The sequence below is a fragment of the Solanum stenotomum genome, unplaced genomic scaffold, assembly GCF_019186545.1.
Source record: "Solanum stenotomum isolate F172 unplaced genomic scaffold, ASM1918654v1 scaffold1704, whole genome shotgun sequence".
Classification (NCBI taxonomy): domain Eukaryota; kingdom Viridiplantae; phylum Streptophyta; class Magnoliopsida; order Solanales; family Solanaceae; genus Solanum; species Solanum stenotomum.
Window position 1 is genome coordinate 99,625 of NW_026024352.1, and position 24,721 is coordinate 124,345.

The 24,721-nt window shown below is 34.7% G+C and overlaps 1 protein-coding gene and 1 pseudogene across 1 annotated transcript; both read right to left on the bottom strand.

Annotated features, from left to right (window-relative positions):
- Positions 1-1,341: 1,341 nt before the first annotated feature.
- On the bottom strand, positions 1,342-4,878 carry LOC125850435 (disease resistance protein RGA2-like; annotated as a pseudogene).
- Positions 4,879-9,545: 4,667 nt separating this feature from the next.
- Positions 9,546-11,735, bottom strand: LOC125850436 (LRR receptor-like serine/threonine-protein kinase GSO1). The gene is made up of 4 exons (XM_049530291.1): positions 11,483-11,735; positions 11,271-11,342; positions 10,168-11,069; positions 9,546-10,034 (listed from the first exon to the last, which is right to left on the bottom strand). The coding sequence occupies exons 1-4, from the start codon at positions 11,733-11,735 to the stop codon at positions 9,546-9,548; spliced, it is 1,716 nt and encodes a 571-aa protein (XP_049386248.1).
- Between the last annotated feature and the right edge of the window lie 12,986 nt (positions 11,736-24,721).

Below are 24,721 nucleotides of genomic sequence, written 5' to 3' on the forward strand. Positions count from 1 at the left end.
TTGGAGCTCAAAAACACCAAATTTTACACCAAATAAGGATTTGGTGTTGGGTTGGAGAATACATAAATATGCTCTTTAATTTGGTATAATTTCATATTTATGTCGTCCAACTCTGGTGTACAAGTAGACACTTAAATTTGTATAAAGTTGAACAAATAAACTTGTGTATCCTACGTGGCACCCTACACGGAAATTTGCGTCCTACATGGTGTCTATATACATTATGTCACATAGGACTCGTGTGTCTACTTATTCAATTTTATACAAGTTTAAGTGTCAATTTATGCATATCCAAAATTAAATAGCATAAATGTGAAATAAAATCAACTTAAAAGATATATTTATATATTATAGAGATTTTTTATCTGTCAATCTCTCTTTCTCAATCTTTTATGGATTGATTTGTGAAATTTATGGGCCCATGCATTATTATTCTTGTCTCATCTCTTTTTCTATTTTTTTTTTTATAATACTTGACTAAAGAGTCTTTTTTTATCATTTCTTTTTTTCCTTCTTTGTTTTGATTTTACGTAGGGGTGTCAAAAAAATATGAAAAATCGATCGAATCGAATTAATTTATGCTATTTTTTCAATAAAATTATGGACTTTTATTTAAGTGTATAACCGTCTAGAACAATTGGGATGATTTTTTTTTTAATTTATGAAAAAAATTGAATTTTTTTCGAATCGAACCAAATAACCTTACATGTATCTAAATATATTTTATATATTAACAATATGTTAAATTTAATATATAAATATATTTTATAACATTTTTCAAATATAATTATTAGGTTCCAAGCCTCTGGTGACTAGACGACTTTCGGTCTTTGCTCTTTTATTAACTTTTACCTACTTAGGTTTAAAATTAAAAGATATGTCATAGATACTCTATCAAACAATACAACAAAATATATTCAATCACTCCTATTAAATATTTAAGATCAAACAATACAGCAACAATGTTTATTTCTTCAAGAACATATTTACTAAAGAAATATATTAATAGTAGTATATTTTGAGGTGATATTTTAAAAGTAAAAAAAAAAACCGAAAATTAACTGAACCATACCGATATCGAAGAGAAATCAATATAATTGGGATGGTTTTAGAAAGTCTAATTTTGGCTATATATTATAAGATATCCGAAAAATTAGGATGATATAATTAATCGACCGAACCTTATCATTGACACTCCTAATTTTAAGTACTTGTTCGGATTAACTTATTTTATGTGTTCTTAAATAAAAATAGCTTTTAAACACTTTTAAATTACTTATTCAGTAAAATAAAAAAGTGTTTTTAAAAAGTTGTTTTTTCAAAGTAGCCTCAAACTCTCTTCTATTTCTTTCCGTGACAATAAGTACTCACTCCGTCACTCCCCTGTTCCTCCTTCTTGATAGCTTGTTCAATTGGCCAACTCTGGTAAAATTAAGTGATATACACATTTGGAATGTGAGCAGTTTAGCAAAACTAGATCCTGGATGAGATCATGAATGGAGAAAAGTGAGTAAGCCAGTGATGGAGCTAGGATTTTTAATAGGGGTTTAAAATCTGAAGAACTAAACACACAAACTAACTGAAGGAATAATTTATTTTTTTAACCATGTATAAATAATAATATTTTCTGCCGGAAAGGGGTTCGAATGAAGCCCTTAACAGAAGGCTGGCTCCGCCCAAAATCATGGTACAATACTTATTGTTTTTCATATAATTTTGTTCAAAATCAGGCATAACATACAGAGTTTACTGAGGAGATAAAGAGTTGTAAAAAAAAGTAAAATGCATAAGTACCTCCAACCACTGGCGGACCCAGGATTTTCACGAAGTGGGTTCAAGATATAAAAATATACCTAATATTATTTGTAATTTTTACGAGGCTAACAACATACATATCTGACTATACTAAACAATGTTAATACATTTGAAAAAAAATTACATTGACTTATGAATGAGACGGTAAATAACAAGATGGACGAAAACTAGGCTTCAATATAAACTAAGAAAATAAAAGAATATTATGAATGATTTCTCTTCATTCAACATTTAACAAATAAAAACAACATATTAAACAAAATAATTATAACCTTAATTTCAGAATCGAATACATAGAAATATACCTAATATTATTTGTAATTTTTTGTTGATTTTAGAATGATAAGGGATTTTTTAGTTGAAGAAATAAAAAATAACCACAATAATCATATATGTATATATAAAGACTAGAATCAAGAGCGAAAAACATTCAATAAAGAAGAAGACAAAAGGGTTTTTAGAATTGAGAATAATAGGGATTAGTGCTTTTTTAGTTGAGTTTTTTTTTTAAAAAAAAATTAAAAACAAAAAAGACAAAAGTTGTTGACTATTGGACTTTTAATTGTAAAAGTAAAAAGTTGTTCTACTTTTTATAGTTTCTAAGTAACTAAAAGGACAAAAGTTACACCTACATAGAGGACAAAACTGTGTGTGAACGTTTTATATATCAAAAAAATGAATTAAAACTAAAATGTGGCAATGGGGATTCGATCCCTAGTTGGCTGGGAAAATTGAACCCCTCAACCACTCGGCTAAGCTTCAGACTTGTGTTAGTGGGTTCAAAATTTAATATATACATATAAAATTTTAAAAATTGATTAAATATACATATATATACAGTGCTATTTTTCAACGAAGTGGGTTCATATGAACCCACTTGAACCACTGTAGGTCCGCCCCTGCCTCCAACTTGTGCCTGAAATTTCAGAGACACACTTTTACTATGCAGTGTGTATAAGTGTATATCACTTAATTTTCTTAAAGAATGCAGATTTTCTTTTGCAGATAAATTGGCTTCTTTTGCATCCATATCATTCTTCACTCTCTCAAGACGCGTTATTGAAATTGAGCCATAGAGATTCAGGTTTCGTAATTCACCAATTTGAGAACTTTTCTTCCTTCCCACTGCAAAGCAACCAAGAGTCTTAAGGCATGTCAAAGATCCTATCCTTGGTGGCATACAAGTCAATGCTTTGCAATTTTCAAGTAAAAGATTTTGGACACTACCAAGTTTACTTATTTTTTTAGGCAAATAACAAAGTGAGGTGCAATATTGTAGATCAAGAGTCTGCAGATTTTGAAGCTTGCATAACTGCTTTGGAAGACTACGAATTCTAAGATTGCCAGACAAGTTTAGGTATCTTAAATGTACTAGATCTCCAATGGAAGACGGTAACTGCTTAGGTCCTATGTAAGTTAGATTAAGCACCCTCAATGAGACAAACTTTTGCAAGTGAGAACGAGAGTAAGAAGACACCACTTTTACGAAACCAATCGACATCCTATGTGGGAAAACCTTTTACATTTATTTCACGGATATTGTTGCTTGATGCGCTTGCCGAAAACAGAGATGTTGCCAAATCATGAATGAGATCATGCATCTTGATATAAGTTCGACCATATTTAACTTCAATCTCTTGGAAGAAAGACCTCAAGTATAATTCATTCCATACTTCATTACCTACATCCTCTAGCTCCAAGTTTCCTTTCGATAAAAGAAAACCCTGTGCCATCCAGAGAGAGATTAGATTTTCCTTTTCCATTTCGGTATCCTTTGGGAATACTGCACAATATGCAAAGCATTGTCTCAAATCAAGTGGAAGATGATGGTAACTAAGTCTCAGGGCAGGCAGAATAGAGCTTTCTTCTTGAGGGAATTTCCAAATCTCACTATCTCTCACATGTTCCCACTGTCTTTCTTCTCTCTTGAAGCGCAAAAGACCTCCAAGAGTTTTAGCTGTTAGAGGCACACCACCACATTTTTCACAATCTCCTTTCCGATTGCCACAAGATTATGATTTATTTCTTCTTGGTGCCCAAATGCACGTTGCATGAACAACAACCAACAATCTTCTTGAGACAAATTTGACAATATATATGGTTGCAAAGTTCCCATAATTGATCCAACCTTTTCAAGACGGGTAGTGGTTAGAATAGAAGCACCACTTGCTCCAACCATCAACACTTCTCGTAACTTAGCCCACTTATCTTGATCTTCATTCCAAACATCATCTAAGAATAGCAAATATTTTTTTTCCATTCAGCAAGTCCTGAAGCTTCTTTTGAAGTGGAGCCAAGTCCATGTCACCAAGTGACTTTTCTTCGATGGATTCTACAATTTCCTTTATCAACCTCTTCTCATTAAAGTGTTTCGAGAGACAAATCCATATTTTGGGATGGAAATGCTCAATTACTCTCTGATCATTGAACACCATTTGGGCAAGTGTCGTCTTTCCTAGTCCCCCCATACCAAGTATTGGGAGGACTGAAAGTGTTTGGGCATCACTAACATTGCTTATCGGGATTTTCACTATCTCATCATTTTCTTTGTCTCTTCCATAAACTTGTGGTTCATTTAAAACAAAACCTGGCCCAAGCTCGGTAGGAGTCAGCAAAAAAACAAAGAAGAATTTTGCACAATAAAGAGACAATGATAAGCTTGAGAAGCGGCAGACATAATGCACTTCTTTGAATTCACATTATTATCATTGTTAATTTATAAGGTCTAAAACAACTCAGCCTTTATCTGTTATTTAGACATGAGTAAGCTATGGATTTATCTGAGACCATATATGTTAAAAACTTTACTAAACAAATTTAGATAATAGATTAATAAATCCAAATCTGGATCCACTTATCTACTTAAACTTGAGACGAACATTCAGATTAGAAAAAATCCCAAAAACACACATGAATTTCATGATATAAAGCTATTTTTTTAGAAAAATATCTAAGATGAGCACCTGTTTGGCGTGTACCAACTTGTCTCTCTATAGTCCTTTCATCCAAATGAAACTTAATTTGTTCCGCTGCAATTTTGCTGCTACTAGAAAAGTGGAACATCTTCTACTCTGGTCTACTGATTTAATCATTTCCCCTTTCCCATTGCCTCAATCTTTCTGCGAATGTTCCTCATTGATAACATTAGCAATAGTTGTGGGTCGTTTTAACTTTGATGACACAGTCATAGCCTGGAAGTCTTTAAAGAGCCTAAAATTGGGGAATTTTATTATAGATGATTACAAAATTGCAAAAATATTGCCAGGCTGTCCTGCATTGGAAGATATGGAATTACATGATTTAGTTGTGCTTAATGGTCCTCATCGCTTGGAATTTATGTCTTCAAAGTTAAAGACACTGAAGCTGAATGGTCAATGGTTTCTAGAATGAGTACTCTAGAGAGAATAGTCTAGAAATTTCTAGATAGGGTAGTTCTAGAATTAAGTAGTTGGAGGAATATTCTAGAATAGAGTAGAAAAATATGTTTAGCTAGATTGTTCCATCACCTCCTATAAATAGAGGTGATTCATTTGATAACCAACCAAGCAAGTAACTAAGCAAGAGAACAAACAACAAGTGAGTAAGAAATAAGAGAGAGTTGCTTGTAAAAATTGTAAGACTTCGGGTCCTTACTTTGATATAATAAAATTCAAGTTGTGAGAAATCGATTGTGCTCGTCTCTCCAAACAACAATATATTCAACAGTGGTGTGCTCAAGTCAAGAGTGTTGCTGAAGCAAGCAACAAGTGTGATCAAGATTGTAAGACCGAAGCGGGTCCTTACTTTGATATAATAAAATTCAAATTGTGAGAATTCGATAATGCCCATTGTCTCCAACAACATTATTCAACAAGTGGTATCAGAGTCAGGTTAATAAGAGCAAGGTAGTAACTCAAAGGAGATCCTACAAGCTACCGTCGGAGGCTACAAATCGTGAGACACTAATTAATGATGGATTTTGCAAGCACTCACAATAGCATTGAGAAGCTCAATGCAAGCAACTATGGATCATGGAGCACAAGAATGCATTATTACTTTCTCGGCTACGAAATATGGGATATTATTAGTGGATCAGACACCACACCACTAACAGATGCTGAAGCAGCAAAAAAATAGAACGTCAAAGCTGGAAAGGCCATGTTTGTTCTCACTATAATCATCGAGGATGAGTTCCTACAACGGATTAAGAATGCCAAGATACCCAAAGAAGCTTGGGACACCTTGGCGACGATTTTTACAAAGAAGAATGATGCGAGTTACAAAGGCTTGAAAATGAGCTTTTGTCGATCTCTCAACAGAATATGACAATTAGTCAATACTTCTCAAAGGTAAAATCTTTATCTGAAGAAATATCAAAATTAGATCCAGAGAATGCTATCACAGAGATAAGAATGAGGAGAATTATTGTTCATGGTCTAAGGCTGGAGTACAAAGGCATAATTACAGCCACACGAGGGTGGGCCACAAAACCAACTTTATCTGAGTTGGAAAATATGTTGGCAAATGAAGAAGGTTTGGAGAAGCCATTATCAAGTCTTACTATAAAAGACGGAGATAAGGCGCTCTTTAGCAAAAGGCAAGCCTATCAAAAAAGAGAAGCGGAGAGAAATTCATAGCCAAGGGGAGACCAAGAGAATCAACATCAAAGAACTCAACGACAAAACAAGCAGGCGAAAGGCTTCAACAACCGGCAAATGCAGAAGTGCTACAATTGTGGAAAGAAAAGACACTATGCGAGAGACTGCTGGTACAAGAAAACTGAAGGTAATGTAGCTACTTTTACTCAAAATAAGAAAGATGAAGAAGAAGTTTGGGATTTCGAGACCTCTTATGCAGTTGAAGAAACTAATCGACAAGAGGAGCTTGTCACCTGTCACTCTAACAAAGAAGAAGAGATTGCACTTGCAACTGTGAGTGAGAAATTGGTCGATTATGAACATGATTGGATCGTTGGTTCAGGATGCTCCACTCACATGACTGGTGATGAGAAAAAGCTCATTAGCATGAGTGAATATAAAGATGGTCGAGTTGTGGTGACTGCAAATAATTCAAAAATGCCAATAACTCATATTGGCAAGACGGTGTTCGTGCCTCATCACAACTCAAGACAAGTGAAACTTCAAAATGTCTACCATGTTCCAGGTATGAAGAAGAACTTATTATCTGTATCGCAACTAATAGATTTTGGTTACTATGTCTTGTTTGGACCAAATGACGTAAAAGTATATCAAAACTTAAAAGTTACAAACACACCAATAATGGAAGGGAAAATGTTAGAATCAATATACGTCATGCCAACCGAGACAATTTATGGGGTACTTGATGATGCACCAACATGGTGGTACAATGAAGTCTCCTTGCCAGAGTCAAGGAAATTGGAGTAAGCTACAATATAAACTTGAAGAAGAAGGACAAAGAAGTAAGGTTGAACAGGAACAAGAGGTATGTGAAAAATATAACTCACATACAAATGAAATATTTTCAAAAGGAGAAAATAAGAATTCATTGAAAACAACAGTACATGAAACTCCAGAACTGTTGCAAGAAAGAGTCCAAGAAGCTCTGCAACCTCAACTAAGAAGGAAGACACGATTGAAATGCTCAAATGCCAAGTATATAGATGCAACATTAGCAGAGGTGGTTAACAATAAAGATACTACTACCTTTGAAGAAACTTCAAAGAGTAAGGATCGGAATAATCCGATGAAGGAGGAGATCCTCAAAGGGCATGGACGTCATGATGCTTGCAGAGCAAGAATCGCTCACAACGGACTCAAAGGAAAAATTAAGTTGGTGTTGAAAGGGAGTGTTAAGAATTTATCATCAACTTAATTATTAACTTAAGATAAGTCAAGAACAATCTAGAATATTCCAGAGATATAGAGAATTGAAGGAAGATCTCTAGAATGAGTATTCTAGAGAGAATGGTCTAGAAATGTTCTAGATAGGGTAGTTCTAGAATTAAGTAGTTGGAGGAATATTCTAGAATAGAGTAGAAAAATATGTTTAGCTAGATTGTTCCATCACCTCCTATAAATAGAGGTAGTTCATTTGATAACCAACCAACCAAGCAACTAAGCAAGAGAACAAACAACAAGTGAGTAAGAAATAAGAGAGAGTTGCCTGTAAAAAATTGTAAGACCGAAGCGGGTCCTTACTTTGATATAATAAAATTCAAGTTGTGAGAAATTGATTGTGCTCGTCTCTCCAAACAACAATATATCCAATAGTGGTGTGCTCAAGTCAAGAGTCTTGCTGAAGTAAGCAACAAGTGTGATCAAGATTGTAAGACCGAAGCGGGTCCTTACTTTGATATAATAAAATTCAAATTGTGAGAATTCGATAGTGCCCGTCGTCTCCAAAAATAATATTCAACAAATGGTTGATTAATGATGGAAGTCTTCATTGTGTGGAAATTTTTGCCCCGTACATTCAGTATTTGGAAATTATCAATTACATAATTCTTTTGTATATGTTGTTCTATGCAAATATAACAATGTCAGTTAATTTTTTTCATTTAATTTTGGTTATTTGTTTGAAAAATAAACAATGTTGAAAAACAGAAAATTAATTAAGATAATATAGCATATAGTATGTGATGTAGTGATGAACTCTTGCTCTAAATTTAAGAAATGGACGTAAACATATCTAAAAAATTAGTAAATTCATAAAGAATAAATATATATTTACCATGTTAATGAGGGAAAAAATGACCAATAAATTGATTTTACATAAATTTATAAGAATTATAAGATGATGAAATACAAAAGTGAAGTGGACAAATATTTTCTGTTCACTTTATACAAGAGATCATCACCAAAAATCTATTAAAAGCCGAAAATAAATGCAACCCAAAAAACTTATCATAAAATACAAAATCAGTAAATAAAGTGCAAATATATATACAACAAAAAGAAGGATCTTTTGAGCAAGATAACTAAGGAACATTAGTAAAAAAAAAAAGACACAATTAATGATACAACTCACCTTGAAAGAAGTTTCATCATATAAATTGAAAAATAATTAAGAATATTTATACATAAATTATGTAATTGTTTGCAGCCCGTTCCTGATACCCATATGTATATAATATTTGAAGTAATGTTTGTGACTCTCCATTTAATCTGTAGCAATAACTTAAACAATTTATTGTTGTTACAGGAAGTCAACGTACAATATGATCATTTCTTTAATGTTTTGTCACTTAAAAATCTGTGAGATTAATACACATGGCATAACAAGGACACAAATTGCCATATAGGGACGTCACATAGGACGCATGTGTCTACTAGTTCAATTTTATGCAAGTTCAATAGTTGTCATAATACATGAATATGCCCTTTAACTTGGCTTCAGCGGTCATCTACGCACTCCAACTTTGAATTTGTACAAGTACACACTTAAACTTGTATAAAATTGAACAAATAGACATAATCGTCCAACTTGACATCCTACATGTATTCTTTCTTAATTTCTGTTTATTCATTTGTTCAAAACCAGTTTTGACTGTGCTCGTCTGTTGTGAAGGTTCCTGCAATGACCTCAAATGGAAAAATGCTATAGCTAGCTCGAGGAGTAAAGTTCTCATCTACTGGCCCAAAAATTGAGTTTGGATTTTGTTGAGCCTTACGCAGACATTATTCATGGTAATTCGGTCTTGGGGCAAGTCCATAGTACATTCAAGAGCTACATCATTTCCGATAATTCAACAACCATATCATGCCTAAAACTCATGTGACTAAACCTCCAGCTGCAACTGGTCCAAGAACAAATTTTTGTACTGTTTTCTTCCTGTTTCCTCTTCTCACATTGTTCTGGATTTCACACACCTTGACTTGGAATCTAGACGGTCCACACAACTCTGCGTTGCCAATGAACGATTCAGCTGTGAAATTACCAAAAGGCCCTCCATCTGGAATTTCACCTGATAACTCATTGTAAGAGACATTCAGATAGTTGAGATGCTCAAGCTTTGTTAACGACTCTGGAATTCGGTCTGTCAAATTATTTTGTGACAGATCCAAGTACTCCAAGCTGACCATTTTTTCGAATGACTTAGGTATAGCACCATCTAATCTATTCATATCTAATGCGAGAATTACCAATTTCTGAAGCTGTACTATGGTGCTTGGAATCGAACCAAACAACTCATTTCTTGATAGATATAACTCACTTAAACCTCCCATGTTTCCAATCTCCAACGCCAAAGGACCAGTTAACTGATTAAATGACAAACTCACAACTGAGATATCCTTATTACTCCAAAAATTTGAAGGAATACTTGAACTTAAATTATTCGAATCCAAAATAAATATATCTTAACGAAGAAATATTTCCCAAACACCCTAATACTTGCCCTGTAATCTGATTTCTTCGCAAGTCAAAATAGTATAATTCTTTGATTTCGCATAACCTTTCAGGTATGATTCCATCTAATTTGTTTTCATACAATCTCAAAGTTTGCAACTTTTTCAAGTTTCCTAATTCTTGAGGAATCGAACCAATAAACTCATTCGCGCCTAGTGTTAACCACGACATGTTAGTCCAGTTACCAATTTCAACTGGGATTTCCCCCCTGATTCCACAGTAAAAGGCGATGAACCTCTCAAGAGACAACGACATATTAGTTAAGGATGATTTCAGAAGAATGCCATTAAATTGGTTGTCTCCAGTCATTAAAAATTTCAAGTACTTGCAATGTGAGAAGGAATTTAGAAAACTGATTTCGCCCGTAGAAGAAGGATCATTTCTAAGCATATTCCTCTGAAAGTTGATGCTTTGAATCTGCCTGAGATTTATTCCTAGATCAATTGGTACGTTTCCGCTAAACATGTTCCTTCCAAGATCAAGAAATTTGACCTTAGTGGCATTTGAGATTGAGCTAGGAAGTTTACCACTAAAATTATTAATCCCAAGATAAAGTCCTTCAAGATTTGGAAGACTATAGCCTAAGTTTGAAGGAAGTTTACCGGACAGAGTATTCGCAGCAAGTGCTATTACTTTTAGTGAAGAAATGTTGAAAATTCTAACAGGAACTTCACCTGATAGCGCGTTCGATCCAAAATATAGTCCTTCAAGACTAGAGAGATGTCCTAGTTGTGGAGGAATATTACCATGAATTTTATTTTCACCAATGTCTATCATTACCAAAGTTGACAAATTCCCAAGAGATGGTGGTAGTATTCCAACTAACTCGTTTCTTCGAAGACTTAATTTCCGAATAGCTGGCAGGTTCATTTCACTTGGTATATCTCCTGCAAATTTGTTTTGAAAATAAGTATATGGTTATCATGCTAAAGATCAGACATAGGGTGTCTTTGGTACGGACGAAAATGTTCTCCACAAAATATATTAATCTTTGTTTGCTACTAGACAATGCACACATTGACTATATCTAGTGAAATTAGGAACTTCGTTAAGAGTATTCAAGATTTAATACATACAGAATCACGTACCTGTAAAGTTATTCCATCCAATAAACAGTTCTTGAACCTTTGACATGTTCCACATGTCTCTTGGTAAATTTCCTATCAAATATAACATCACACACACACAAAAAGGATGATTAATTCAAGAAGAAATTACTAGTAAAATTAGTAAATAAAAAGTTTACAAGTTAGTTAATTACCTGTGAATTTGTTATCTCATTTGGTGCATTTATTTAAACCTTTAGGAAGTTCACCTACAAATTGATTATCTTGCAGGGATATATATTCCAACACTGGCAGATTAGTGCATATCTCATTTGGCAAACTCCCAGTTAACTCGTAATTCCGAGACAAATCAATGTCCTTTAAAGAAGACACACTAAAAATGGACAATGGAACATTTCCAAATAGACGATTTTCAGAAAGATGAAGAACTTGAAGCCTTGTGAGAAATCCAAAGCTTTGCGGGATTTGACCAGTGAGATTATTCATTTGCAAATACAAGTATTTTAAACGCCTCAGACGCCCTATTTCATCGGGGATTTGGCCATGCAAACTGTTGTTTCCAATGTCCAAAAAGTTAAGGAAGGAGAGTTCCCAAATATCTGTCGCGATTGAACCTCTAAATCCAAAGCTTTTGAGGACTAATGATGTCACTCTTTGATGCCTTTTGTTGCTCCCAATTGCACACGCAAGTCTACGCGGTTGCGCAAGTAATATAGTGGCTCTTAAAAGAACTAGATTATCGAACCCAAAGAACTTGTCAATTAACTATTTTTAATAAATTATACTCATCTAATTATTTATTTAAGAGTGCCACAAGAGAAGAATGCAAGAACAAAATAATAAAATTACTTACAATAGTTGGAAAATCCCAAGGCTGCAGCATGTATTGGATTTCATGTATCATATTATAGGCTTAGAATTAATTTTAGTTGTCAAATTACTGGTTTATAGGGTTGATAGTATGGTCCGGGTGGTTCGCCTCTCGCCGCCTACCCCAGTTAGCCACCTAACTACATCGTTGAACGGGGATAGATAAACTAACTGGCGAGCATTTATATTTCATCTTATTTCATAACCAAGCAAGGTGTTCGTCTGGGCATCAATCCTGAACACTAATCACCTCAATCTAATGGGTGGACCGAGCTCTCTATATTCTCTGGTCTATCTAATCCCTCCTCGTTTGATTTTGAGATTAGAAGACTAGATTTATTTTATGGTGCGCAAGCATAAAATACTAAAACAAGAATATAGAAGTAACTTATAATGACAACCAAAAATTAATTCAAAAACCTTAAATAATCAACATTGAATTCGTAGCTACAACCCCATAACAAGGGCGTTTAGCCACTAATCTCTAAGAAAAGAAAGAAGAAGAAAAGAACCCTAAAAAGNAATGACAACCAAGAATTAATTCAAAAACCTTAAATAATCAACATTGAATTCGTAGCTAAAGCCCCAGAACAAGGGCGTTTAGCCACTAATCTCTAAGAAAAGAAAGAAGAAGAAAAGAACCTAAAAAGTATTGCCAACTTTTTACTTGATGCCCTCTGATTGATCTCCTATAATTGTATTCATGGACTATTATATATTATAATATTCAATTTAATCCATTAAACTGTCTATTTGATTTCCTTCTTCAATCTTCCCTAATTAATTCATTTTATCTTCAAACTTATTCAACTTTACCTCAATTTAATCCTACAAATAAAATACACTATTTAGCACAATTCATAAAATTCATGCTCAAAAAAGACAAATACAAATAATAAATGTGAGGCAAATAATGATTAAAAATATATATTTTTTGCCTCACATCACTTTTTACTGCAAGATATGCCTACCCAATTGCAAATGTGAGTTCCTTTTGTCCAGTTTTTTGACAACATTTCATTGGGGTCTGAAGTTATTTGAGCTTTGAAAGCTAAAAGAGAAGCCTCATCAGTTGTAATGTTCGATGCATTAGTAACTGAGAGGTATGTTAACAAAACCAGGAATGCTATAATCATAGTCCTCGGCAACCATTTTGAATTGTTCGACTTCTTTTAACAACTATTTGTGCCTAAGTTTTTTCGTTTCAAACGCCATCTATATGTACTGTGTGTATACTTCTAATTGCTTCAACACTTATCTAATTAATACCAATGATTAACATATATACGTAATATGCTTGAAAGATTTTTTAATCTTTTTTGTATATTGCTAGCTGAACTTGACTGCAATTCATTGCTAAAGGGAAACCATTGGTTGTGGAATCCTGTATTGATAGTTAAATAATTTACTTGACATTTTTTATGTAGTTTTAGGCTATAGTATAATGTCATCATTCGAATGTATATATATATAACCTCCCTAGAATAGATGCTTNTGTCATCACTTTGGTTAATACAAACAATTAGGCCATATACCAATTTCAAAACATCAAGTACACTTCACAATCATTATGCAAGACATCCAAATAAACAACAAACCTCTAACCTCCTAACCTCAAGGAAAAACTTTGGACTCATTAAATTTAAGCTTGCTCCCCTACTCTCATCAAAGAAAGTTAATAAAATCACCTATCCATCATGACACAAGTTCCCTCACAAGAAGAAATAGTCCACACACTCAATTCAAAAGATTGAATATAAATTAAGGACTTCATATCAAGAACAACTCTCACACTCACAAATAAACTTCACGTGTATGCACAAAGAACCATAAGCTTGCCCATTATGGACATCTCCACTAATTAAGCATGATTGAATAGAATCAAATAGGACTTTAACGGGTTGTAATGTAGGCTAGGGGACAGGTAGGAAAACTATATAATAGTGACTTACACTTCCTTAAGCACTTTGCACTTTAAGACTTCATCACCCATTATTTTCTTCTCTTTATTTGCAACCCTCTCTTCAACAATTATTTCACAAGTAATTCTCATCATCTCAAGAATGCTTCAATCTTTTTTTTTTCTTTTTTTTTAAAAAAGTTTTCCTTCATAATAGTCACCCTCAACTTACATATTTTACATGCGTTAAGGTGCACGATGTCCTTGGAAGGACCAGGGCCATCATCAAGGTAACTTCTTTTGTTCATCTCTTTTTTTTTCACATCACATGCTTTCATAGAGGGTTTTTTAAGCACTTTGTAGGTATCATTGATTACCTTTTCACTCAACCATCCCTTTTCTCAGAATTGATAATTAGAATAAGTCTATGTTATAATGCTCAAGGAAGCAAGGTGCAAAAACTAGGGATTCAACAAAATAGTCAAGGGCAAAATATGACTACCAACAAAAGGCTACAAGCTCAAAAACGTTAACTAGTGATATAATATCTGAAAAGGCAAAAATTACAAGACAAATCAAAGAAAGCCTATTATCATCTCCTAAACAAAACTACACTTTTTATTTCGCTTCAATAACATGCAGGGCAAGTTCTAGACTAGGATGCAAAACGTGGAATAAACACATTCTCACCATACATGGCACAAGTATCAATCAAGATGGATCAATTCAACTTCTAAGAGAGACAGGATCATAACAAACTACAAAATAAAATAAGCTATATGCAAAGTCACAACCATGAGCTTAGCTGTCAAAGATTCTGCAATTTCATTATCAATCAAGCATTCATAAGAAAGTAAAAAAATTAGGCCTAAATAGCAAGTATCACACCACTCAAAAGGGTCTTTTCTTTTCTCTCAAAGAAATAATTAAACGAAAACTTATTCCTAAAAAAATAAAAGACACTCGGTTCAAAGGGACTGTCCTCAGGAAAAGAATCGAAAACAAAAGCCAAGGAACCCATCCTAAAAAAAAGGAAAAGACTCAATAAAACAATTAAAACTAGGAATTCATTCCTCCACCCCACACTTAAAAATATGCTATGTCCCCAAAGCATCAAACAAAATTTAAAACAAGGGTTAGAAAAACTCCCTGAGACCCTTACGCCTAGCTAGTAGCATGTTCTCTTTATTTTCATCAAGGATCGTACGCACCCCACACTTAAGCTCAAACGTGCTCCTTAGCTTCAAATTTTGGATACTCAAACTTCTCCAAAACCTATAAGAACAACACAAAAAAATAATACTAGTAATAAAAAAAAAATAAGAAGTTACACTATAAATTGGGTTGCCTCCCAATAAGCGCCTAATTTAACGTCGCGGCACGACACAAATATATTCATCACTTTTCTTTCCACTTTGAACTTATGAATTTTACCCCTAACTTTGCATCAATTTTTCTGCTCCTCTCAAGCGGTGGTGGTATAAAGATAAAGGAACGGAGTAATATATGTCGCATCTTGCACTTCTTGGCCCTTAAGTGAGGAATGTCGTTTTCTCTACGTTAACTAAAAAACTTTAGAATATAGGGGCCTTGTTCCTCATCAATACACTTATCCATTAGTTCAGATTTTATAGAAAAGTGTTTTGAATGAGATTCAAGTTCCCTCAACTCTAAAGCAGCATTATTTACAACATTCTCACTTTTGTACTCTTTCTCAACATTGATATTAAGGAATAAAGTATAGTTGAATGGTTGAAATTCCTCTTTTTTCTCCACTAGTTGGTCATTATCCAAGACAATTGATAATTGGGCTTCAGACGCCTCAATCATTTTGTTCAAGTGAGCCTCCAAGTCATGAATATCTAAGCCAAATTTATCGATTTCTTGTGTGAGCTCAACTCTTTTTTCGATTAGGTAGGGTGCCAAGTATGTTCTTTCATCACGGATAGACTCTTCAATCGTTAGAAGTTGAATTTGTCCATATATCCAATATTGGCTCACTATCCCTTTTTCTCCACAACTTTCTCCTTGTTGGGCCCTACTCTCTTCTAATTCAGTTTGGATTGTAATTTTTGATTGAAGAACATCAAGCTTATATTGTTGTTCCACGATTTCTTTGTACCCTTCTGTGCATTCAAATAGTTCTCTGGTGATTTTTGAATTAACCTTGTCCAACATATCTGTGCATTCAAGCGCCTCTTGTTTTGCATTCTCTGCTTCATCACCCCTACCAACATCACAAGTAACAGAAGAATCTTAATAGGGGTTAGGGGAAGGGAATAAGTTTTAGGACAACCATTCCAATGAATATACTGACGACCACATATATGACATAAAGGACTATCATCACCGAACCATGATTTATCCCAATCATCCATATCAATAAGTGTACCAAATTATTTAAAGAAAGAAAAAAAATTGTTGAAGAAAAAAACTCATAAATTTTTTTTTAAAAAAAGTATAATCTAGAAGAATAGTTAATTTCTAAGTCCCCGGCAGTGGCGCCAAAAACTTGTTGCTCCCAATTGCACACGCAAGTGTACGCGGTCGCGTAAGTAATATAGTGGCTCTTAAAAGAACTAGATTATCGAACCCAAAGGACTTGTCAATTAACTATTTTTAATAATTATACTCATCTAATTATTTATTTAAGAGAGCCACAAGAGAAGAATGCAAGAACAAAATAATAAAATTATTTACAATAGTTGGAAAATCTCAAGGCAGCAGTATGTATTGGATTTCATGTATCATATTATAGGCTTAGAATTAATTTTAGTTGTCAATATAGGGTTGATAGTATGGTCCGGGTGGTTCGCCTCTCGCCGCCTACCCCAGTTAACCACCTAACTACATCATTGAGCGGGGATAGATAAACTAACTAGCGAGCATTTATATTTCATCCTATTTCATAATCAAGCAAGGTGTTCATTTGGGCGTCACTCCTGAACACTAATCACCTCAATCTAATGGGTGGACCGAGCTCTCTATATTCTCTGGTCTATCTAATCCCTCCTCGTTTGATTTTAAGATTAGACACTAGATTTATTTTATGGTGCGCAAGCATAAAATACTAAAACAAGAATATAGAAGTAACTTATAATGACAACCAAGAATTAATTCAAAAACCTTAAATAATCAACATTGAATTCGTAGCTAAAGCCCCAGAACAAGGGCGTTTAGCCACTAATCTCTAAGAAAAGAAAGAAGAAGAAAAGAACCTAAAAAGTATTGCCAACTTTTTACTTGATGCCCTCTGATTGATCTCCTATAATTGTATTCATGGACTATTATATATTATAATATTCAATTTAATCCATTAAACTGTCTATTTGATTTCCTTCTTCAATCTTCCCTAATTAATTCATTTTATCTTCAAACTTATTCAACTTTACCTCAATTTAATCCTACAAATAAAATACACTATTTAGCACAATTCATAAAATTCATGCTCAAAAAAGACAAATACAAATAATAAATGTGAGGCAAATAATGATTAAAAATATATATTTTTTGCCTCACATCACTTTTTACTGCAAGATATGCCTACCCAATTGCAAATGTGAGTTCCTTTTGTCCAGTTTTTTGACAACATTTCATTGGGGTCTGAAGTTATTTGAGCTTTGAAAGCTAAAAGAGAAGCCTCATCAGTTGTAATGTTCGATGCATTAGTAACTGAGAGGTATGTTAACAAAACCAGGAATGCTATAATCATAGTCCTCGGCAACCATTTTGAATTGTTCGACTTCTTTTAACAACTATTTGTGCCTAAGTTTTTTCGTTTCAAACGCCATCTATATGTACTGTGTGTATACTTCTAATTGCTTCAACACTTATCTAATTAATACCAATGATTAACATATATACGTAATATGCTTGAAAGATTTTTTAATCTTTTTTGTATATTGCTAGCTGAACTTGACTGCAATTCATTGCTAAAGGGAAACCATTGGTTGTGGAATCCTGTATTGATAGTTAAATAATTTACTTGACATTTTTTATGTAGTTTTAGGCTATAGTATAATGTCATCATTCGAATGTATATATATATAACCTCCCTAGAATAGATGCTTGACAAAAGAATGTCAACTGTTACAAGGTCAAATTAACGAATCTAACATGTAATGTATGTTAGTGCAAAGTTTTAATGATAAACAATTTAAATCGTTTCAGGATTAGCTGATCATCAAAAAGGAAAGAATCCAAAATGGAGATACAAAATCGTGCCGCTTAAATCAAGGAAGATTACCAACCAGAAAATTGAAGACCTTCAATCAAGGAAGATGAAGTACAGAGTACATAAATCAGGGTAGATCTTAATTAAGATCAAATCAAAGACAGCCTAAATCAAAGCAGACTTCAAACGGCTACATCTCAATTAAGGAAGGTGAAGATCATGAAGAATCTCCAACGGCTATTGAAGACTGAAGAATCAAGGCTAACGGCTAGCAGAAGATCTCAGGCCATTAAAGACTGAAGAATCAAGGCCAACGGCTAGCAGAAGATCTGAAGTAAAATTGAGGCTAAATCAATGGAAAGGAAGATTAGCCTCAATCTTTATTCTTGGAAAATAAGGATCCCCGCCTTCTTTTCCAAGGATCAAATCTCTTGGGTTGCCATCTCTTCACAGAAATGATTCAAGCCTAAACACTATAAATATGCTCCATCTACAAACTGACAAAATATATAATCGAGTCTGAATTATCTCAAACACTCCCTACTCTACTTTTGATAAGCATTGTATTACTTAGTTCTACTATGTAAACAAAAAAGAGAGAGGTGAGAAATATTGTTGGTAAGGCTCTGTATCAAAACAAAAGAGAGAAAAAAAACTGAGTGTAAACTGTGAAGTCACACTCAACTCTGTACACACATCAAAAGTTACAAAGTTTAGAAGAGAACACCCTTGCAACCCAAGGGGACTGGACGTAAGATCCACTTTGGATCCCAACCAGTATAAAAATTCTTGTGTCAAGTTTACTTTATGCATTTTTCGATTCTATTTATACATGTTAGCAAACTGTTCGACTGAGGTGTCTCTCAAGTCAACTACTCACAGAAGAAAATCGAAAAAATAGCAATTCACCCCCTCTTGCACTTTCAATTGGTATCAGAGCCTTGTCTCACAAAGAATTGTCTAACAACAGGTGAGAAAAAGATCATGACACAACAAATCATGGGCGCACTATTCCAAGAAGGAACATCTCAAACGAGACCTTCATACTTTAATGGAAAACACTTTTCCCATTGGAAAGTGAGAATGGAGACCTTTATAAAATCCTACAATGTAAAGGTCTGGAGAGTTATCAAGCTTGGTGATATTCAAATTCCAACAAATTCTGATGGAGGTCAGTCTACTGCTACACCAAGTTTGGAGAGCTACATTGATGAACAAATGGAAGTCATCCAAATAAACTCCAATGCCAAAAATGTTCTGTATAATGCAATTAGTGGGGAAGAATATGAAAAGATCTCTAGTTGTGATACTACCAAAGAAATGTGGAATAAACTAGAAGTTACTTATGAAGGAACTGACAAAGTCAAAGAAACTATCATCAGCCTGCTAGTATATGAATATGAACTCTTTTCAATGAAGGAAGGAGAAACAATTGAAGGCATGTTTGCTCGACTAAGTAAGATCATTGGAGAACTAAAAGTTTCAGGAAAAACATATCTTCCCATAGAACACATACGAAGAGTTCTTCGAAGTCTACCACCACAATGGCATGCTAAGGTAGTTGCGCTTGAAAGCATGAATTTAAATACTCTAACTTAAGATGAGGTAAGAGGAGATTTAATTGCTTTTGAGAAAACTCACCTAAATAAAAAGAGCCAAGAAGAAAACAAAAAGGAAATTGTGGCATTCAAGGCAACTCAAGAAGACAAAGGAGAAGATGAACTAGCAGAGGACGAAATTGCTTTGATCACTAGATCAGTCATGGAATCCTTCAGAAGATCCAGAAATAACAGAAGGGGAAGATGTCATGCCCCGAGCCTACACCCTGGACGTGGCTGGCACTCGAAGACCATTACTGGCCCCCAAGCGAACCCTTGGCCTGGCCTTCTTAACTCAGCGGAAAACTCAATGCAATGCAAGGTTTTAAAACAACCTGACTGAAATAAAATCTTGCCAAAAAGGCATCTCGAGTCTCAAAATAGAATATTTACATATATACATAGATGAGAGACTCCAAACCAATGGACTGACTATCTATGAAGCCTCTAAAACACTGAGGTGGATGCTGGGACAGGCCCCACGACATCCTCATAAAACAAAACTTGAGAGAACAAAATAATCGAGTCCTCCGGAATGCAAAGAGGCTCACCACTGACTCTGAAGTACTCAACTGAATCAACGGCGAACCGGATGCTGGCCCTGGGTACCTGTGTCTACATCATAGTAAGATGCAGGTCAACTGACATCAGTACGTTGAATGTACGAGTATGCGAGCTGGAAAGCTAAACCACAACTCAAGCTTGAAAAGAGTACAAATGAACTCTTACCTTGGCTCTGTTCAACTCATGAATAACTGAACTCAATATATAAAGCAATAAGACACATGCAATATATAAAGCTTGTAAAACAGTGTAAACAACTCAGCTTTGTTAAAGATAAAACAATAACAACTCAACTTTACTTATATAAAAGTAATATAACTTTAGTGGGAGACTCTTTCAACCGATAATCACCACTATGAGCCCTAGTGGTGATACAACATTTTACCTCACGTTGCCCAAGGACCATCCTATACCTTGCCGTGATATAGGAAGCTAACTTTACTAAGTGGATCCACTAGCTTAATCTTACGGGTTCATCTAAAAAGTATGACCCGTTAACTCCCATGTTGGCGCATGGTTCTTATGGAGAGTTGAGTTTATAGGAACTCGTGTCTCCAATTCGGTGCTCAAGACTACTCCCAAAAATACTTAGCTCATAAGTGTTTTAAACACATCTTTCTTTATTTGAGATAATTACTCAAAACTTTGCCCGAAGGCTCACTTGGAAACAATGTTCCTTTTTCTTGAAAACTAGCCCAAAGGCTCTTTTGGAAACATAGTTCCTTTCTTACTCAAATGTAAAAACATTTAGAAACTTCTTTGGGAATACATAGTTCCCTAATAACTTTTGAGAAATGAACTCAACTTTAACTCTTTACTCAACTTGAAACTCTTAACTTAACTTGAAACTCGACTTAACTAGTAACTTGACTTAACTTGAAACTTGAACCTCAAAATGAAGTTAAAACATTCAACAAAGACTCTTGGAAAGCTTTAAAGACTTGCTTTGACTCCCTTCTTGAACTTCTAGACTCAACTCTTAACTTCCCTTGACTTGGAAACTTAGTCTCCTTGAATTGGAATCATGGATTCAAGGTATTTGATCACGTGTTATAGACGAGTTCTTGACGTTTAAACGTACCTTGGGGTATGGGAAACAACTAGGGAACATAGGTACAACACCTAGGAACATGTATGAGAAAGTGGGGAAGGAATGGGAAAGCTTGGCACTCTTGGCGATCTGAGAGGCGCGGAGCGCCAGACCTCAAACTTCAAAGAGGTCTGGTTGGGGCTCTGGTAGGGGCGGCGCCCCAGGGGCTGGACCTCAGAGTCCCTCTTGGGGTGCGCTGGCTGGCGCGACGCCCCTGCCCTTTTCCCCGAAAACTTGACTTTTCTCCTCCTTTTCTCCAACTCTAAACCTTCCAATATTCAAAGCTTCAACCCCCAAGCACTTAGGATCATCAAAACCCTTAACATACACTAGTTTCAACTCAAAAACACCACCGGAAACATACACCAAACCAACAACAACTACAACACAACACAACTACAACTTCAAAAATTCCAACCAACAACTTCAACAACACAACCAATCTTTTCTCAATAATAAAAATGAGTTTGGTGTGTGGGGGAAAGGATCAACCCAACACTAAAGACTCACATACCTAAAAGGGATCACCCCCGACGATATCCACGGCAATCTTTTGACAAAATCTTGCTTTTTCTTCTCCTTTCTCTCCTCTTCTTCTCTTCTTCACTCTCAAACCCTTACTTTCACTCTTTAAAATGAGGAAAACTGATCACAAATCAGTCTTACAACTTAATATATATCCAAAGACAAGGCTAGGGAAAAGACCAAAATACCCTTACAATTTCCGGACAGATTTCCTGCCAACTGCCCAACTTTCAAAGGGCATAACTCGCTCATACGAACTCGGAAACGAGCAAACTTTATGGCGTTGGAAAGATCATTCCAGGGACTTTGCAAACATGACTGGAACCACACCTAGATCATCCTGAGCTAGGAATTATAACTGTTCAAAGTTGGCCAAAAATTCATTATTTTCCATACTTAGCCAAATTTCCAGATTTTTAAATTCTTTCCAAATATGAAAATTTCCAATTCTAAGCCTCTTCATCGTTATTTCAAATTGTCGGATGTTATAGAAGAAACTTTGGAAAAGGAAAATATATTACGGATCAGCCAAGAAACGATGGAAAATGCTATGAATGCGGAAAATATGGACATATAGCCGGTGAATGTCCAGAAGCTAAGAAGAATCACTCTAGGGTAAATCAAAAAAATAAAGCTCTAAGCAGTTGGAGTGATGAAGACAACTCAAAAAATGAACATGAAGAAATTGCAAACTTATGCTTCATGGCAATGGAGAAATCAAGCACTAAGGTATGTAATAATTGTAATGACTTGAAAAACTTACTGGATCGTGTTGTAACTGATTTAAATAGAATTCTAACTAATGCTCGAAATCTTCAAAATGACAAAAGAAATTTAGAAATAAAATTGGAAGTTAGTGAAGTGGAAAAAGATTTACTCTATGAAGAAATTCATGAGTTAAAAACTACTCTTGAAAATGTTCAAAATAAATCAAACTTTCTCAAATCCACTTCCAAAAACTGTAAAGGCTCTAGCAACAAAAGCTCCTCAGAGGGAAATTATGTTAGCTGTAATCAGTCCTACAAGTCAACTAATTCAAAAGTTAACAGTAATGATTCCATCCTTGAAGAAGCTTATCTCAAACATTGTCATTACCGTGGAAAGGCCGGACATTTGTCATACAATTGCAGGTTTCGAAATAATGATACTTCTAAATGGATTTGGAAACCTAAAGGAAATCCAGAATGCTCTAAACTCAAAGTACCCAAAAAAATTTGGGTACCTAAAAGAAGAAAATGACTTTGTTTTGCAGGAACACCACAGGAAAACAAAAGGAAGATGGTATCTAGATAGCGGGTGTTCAAATCATATGACAGGAGATAAAAACCTGTTCAAATCTGTTGCTGAATATAAAGGAGGAAGCATTCGTTTAATTTTGGTGACAACTCCAAAGGAACTGTAATCGAAATTGGTACAACTACTTTTAATGATGCTTGTGATATCACTAATGTTTATCTAGTAACAGGTCTCAAATATAACTTGTTGAGCATCAGTCAACTATGTGACTCAAACCTTGAAGTTCGTTTCCAAAAGAATCAATGCCTAATAGAAGATCACTCTGGAAACAATCTCTTACAAGGAAGCAAAGAAAAGAATGTTTACATACTTGACTCTGTAAAAACCAATGGAGAACATATATGCCTAGCTTCAATGACTGATGATCCCTGGATCTGACATAAAAAACTTGGCCATGCCAGCATGCGATTAATTGAAAAATTGGCCAAAAATGATCTCATTATCGGTTTACCTAAGCTAGATTATTCAAAAACTCACATCGTGATGCTTGCCAAATGGGTAAACAAACAAAAACCTCTTTCTCTGGTAAGGATATTGTGTCCACAAACATGCCACTACAATTGCTACACATGGATCTTTTTGGACCCACAAGAACAACTAGCATCGGAGGAAAAAAGTATGTTTTGTAATTGTAGATGACTACTCTCGTTTCACTTGGGTTATGTTTTTGTCTCATAAAGATGATACTTTAAAAAACTTTGAGTTCAGTGAGACAAAGGTTACTATATCTCTTGTATAAGAAGTGACCACGGAGGAGAATTTGAAAACTTCTGCGACGAAAAGGGGTACACTCACAATTTCTCCTCTCCTCGATCACCTCAACAAAATGGAGTTGTGGAGCGTAAAAATAGAACTTTACAAGATATGGCAAGAACTATGATCATTGAGCACTCTCTACCTGAAGTTGTATGCACAACGTGTCATGTGTTAAATCGATGCTTAATAAGACCTATACTGAAAAAGACACCATATGAATTGTGGAATGGAAATAGACCAAACATCGGATATTTTCATCCATTCGGATGCAAATGCTTTGTTCACAACAATGGTAAAGACAATACTGGTAAGTTTGATGCTCGAAGTGATGAAGGTATATTTCTCGGTTACTCAAATTCTAGTAGATCTTATAGATCTTTAACAAGTGAACTTTACATATTGAAGAATCCATTCATGTTGTTTTTGATGAATCTAACAAATCTGTTGAGATAAGAATTAGCACTGATGATGAGGACAGTCAACTTCCTATATCAACTCACAAGGAGACAAGCAGTGTTGAGAAGTCAATTTCTGAAGAACCATCTTCTGATCCTGTCATCGAAATAGTTCCAAATGAATGGCGAAGTGAACCAAATTATCCATACAAATTCATCATTGGTAATTCAAGTGAAGGCATGGAGACTCGATCCTCAAGACGAAATGAGACACATGTTGCTCTAATTTCCCAGTTAGAACCAA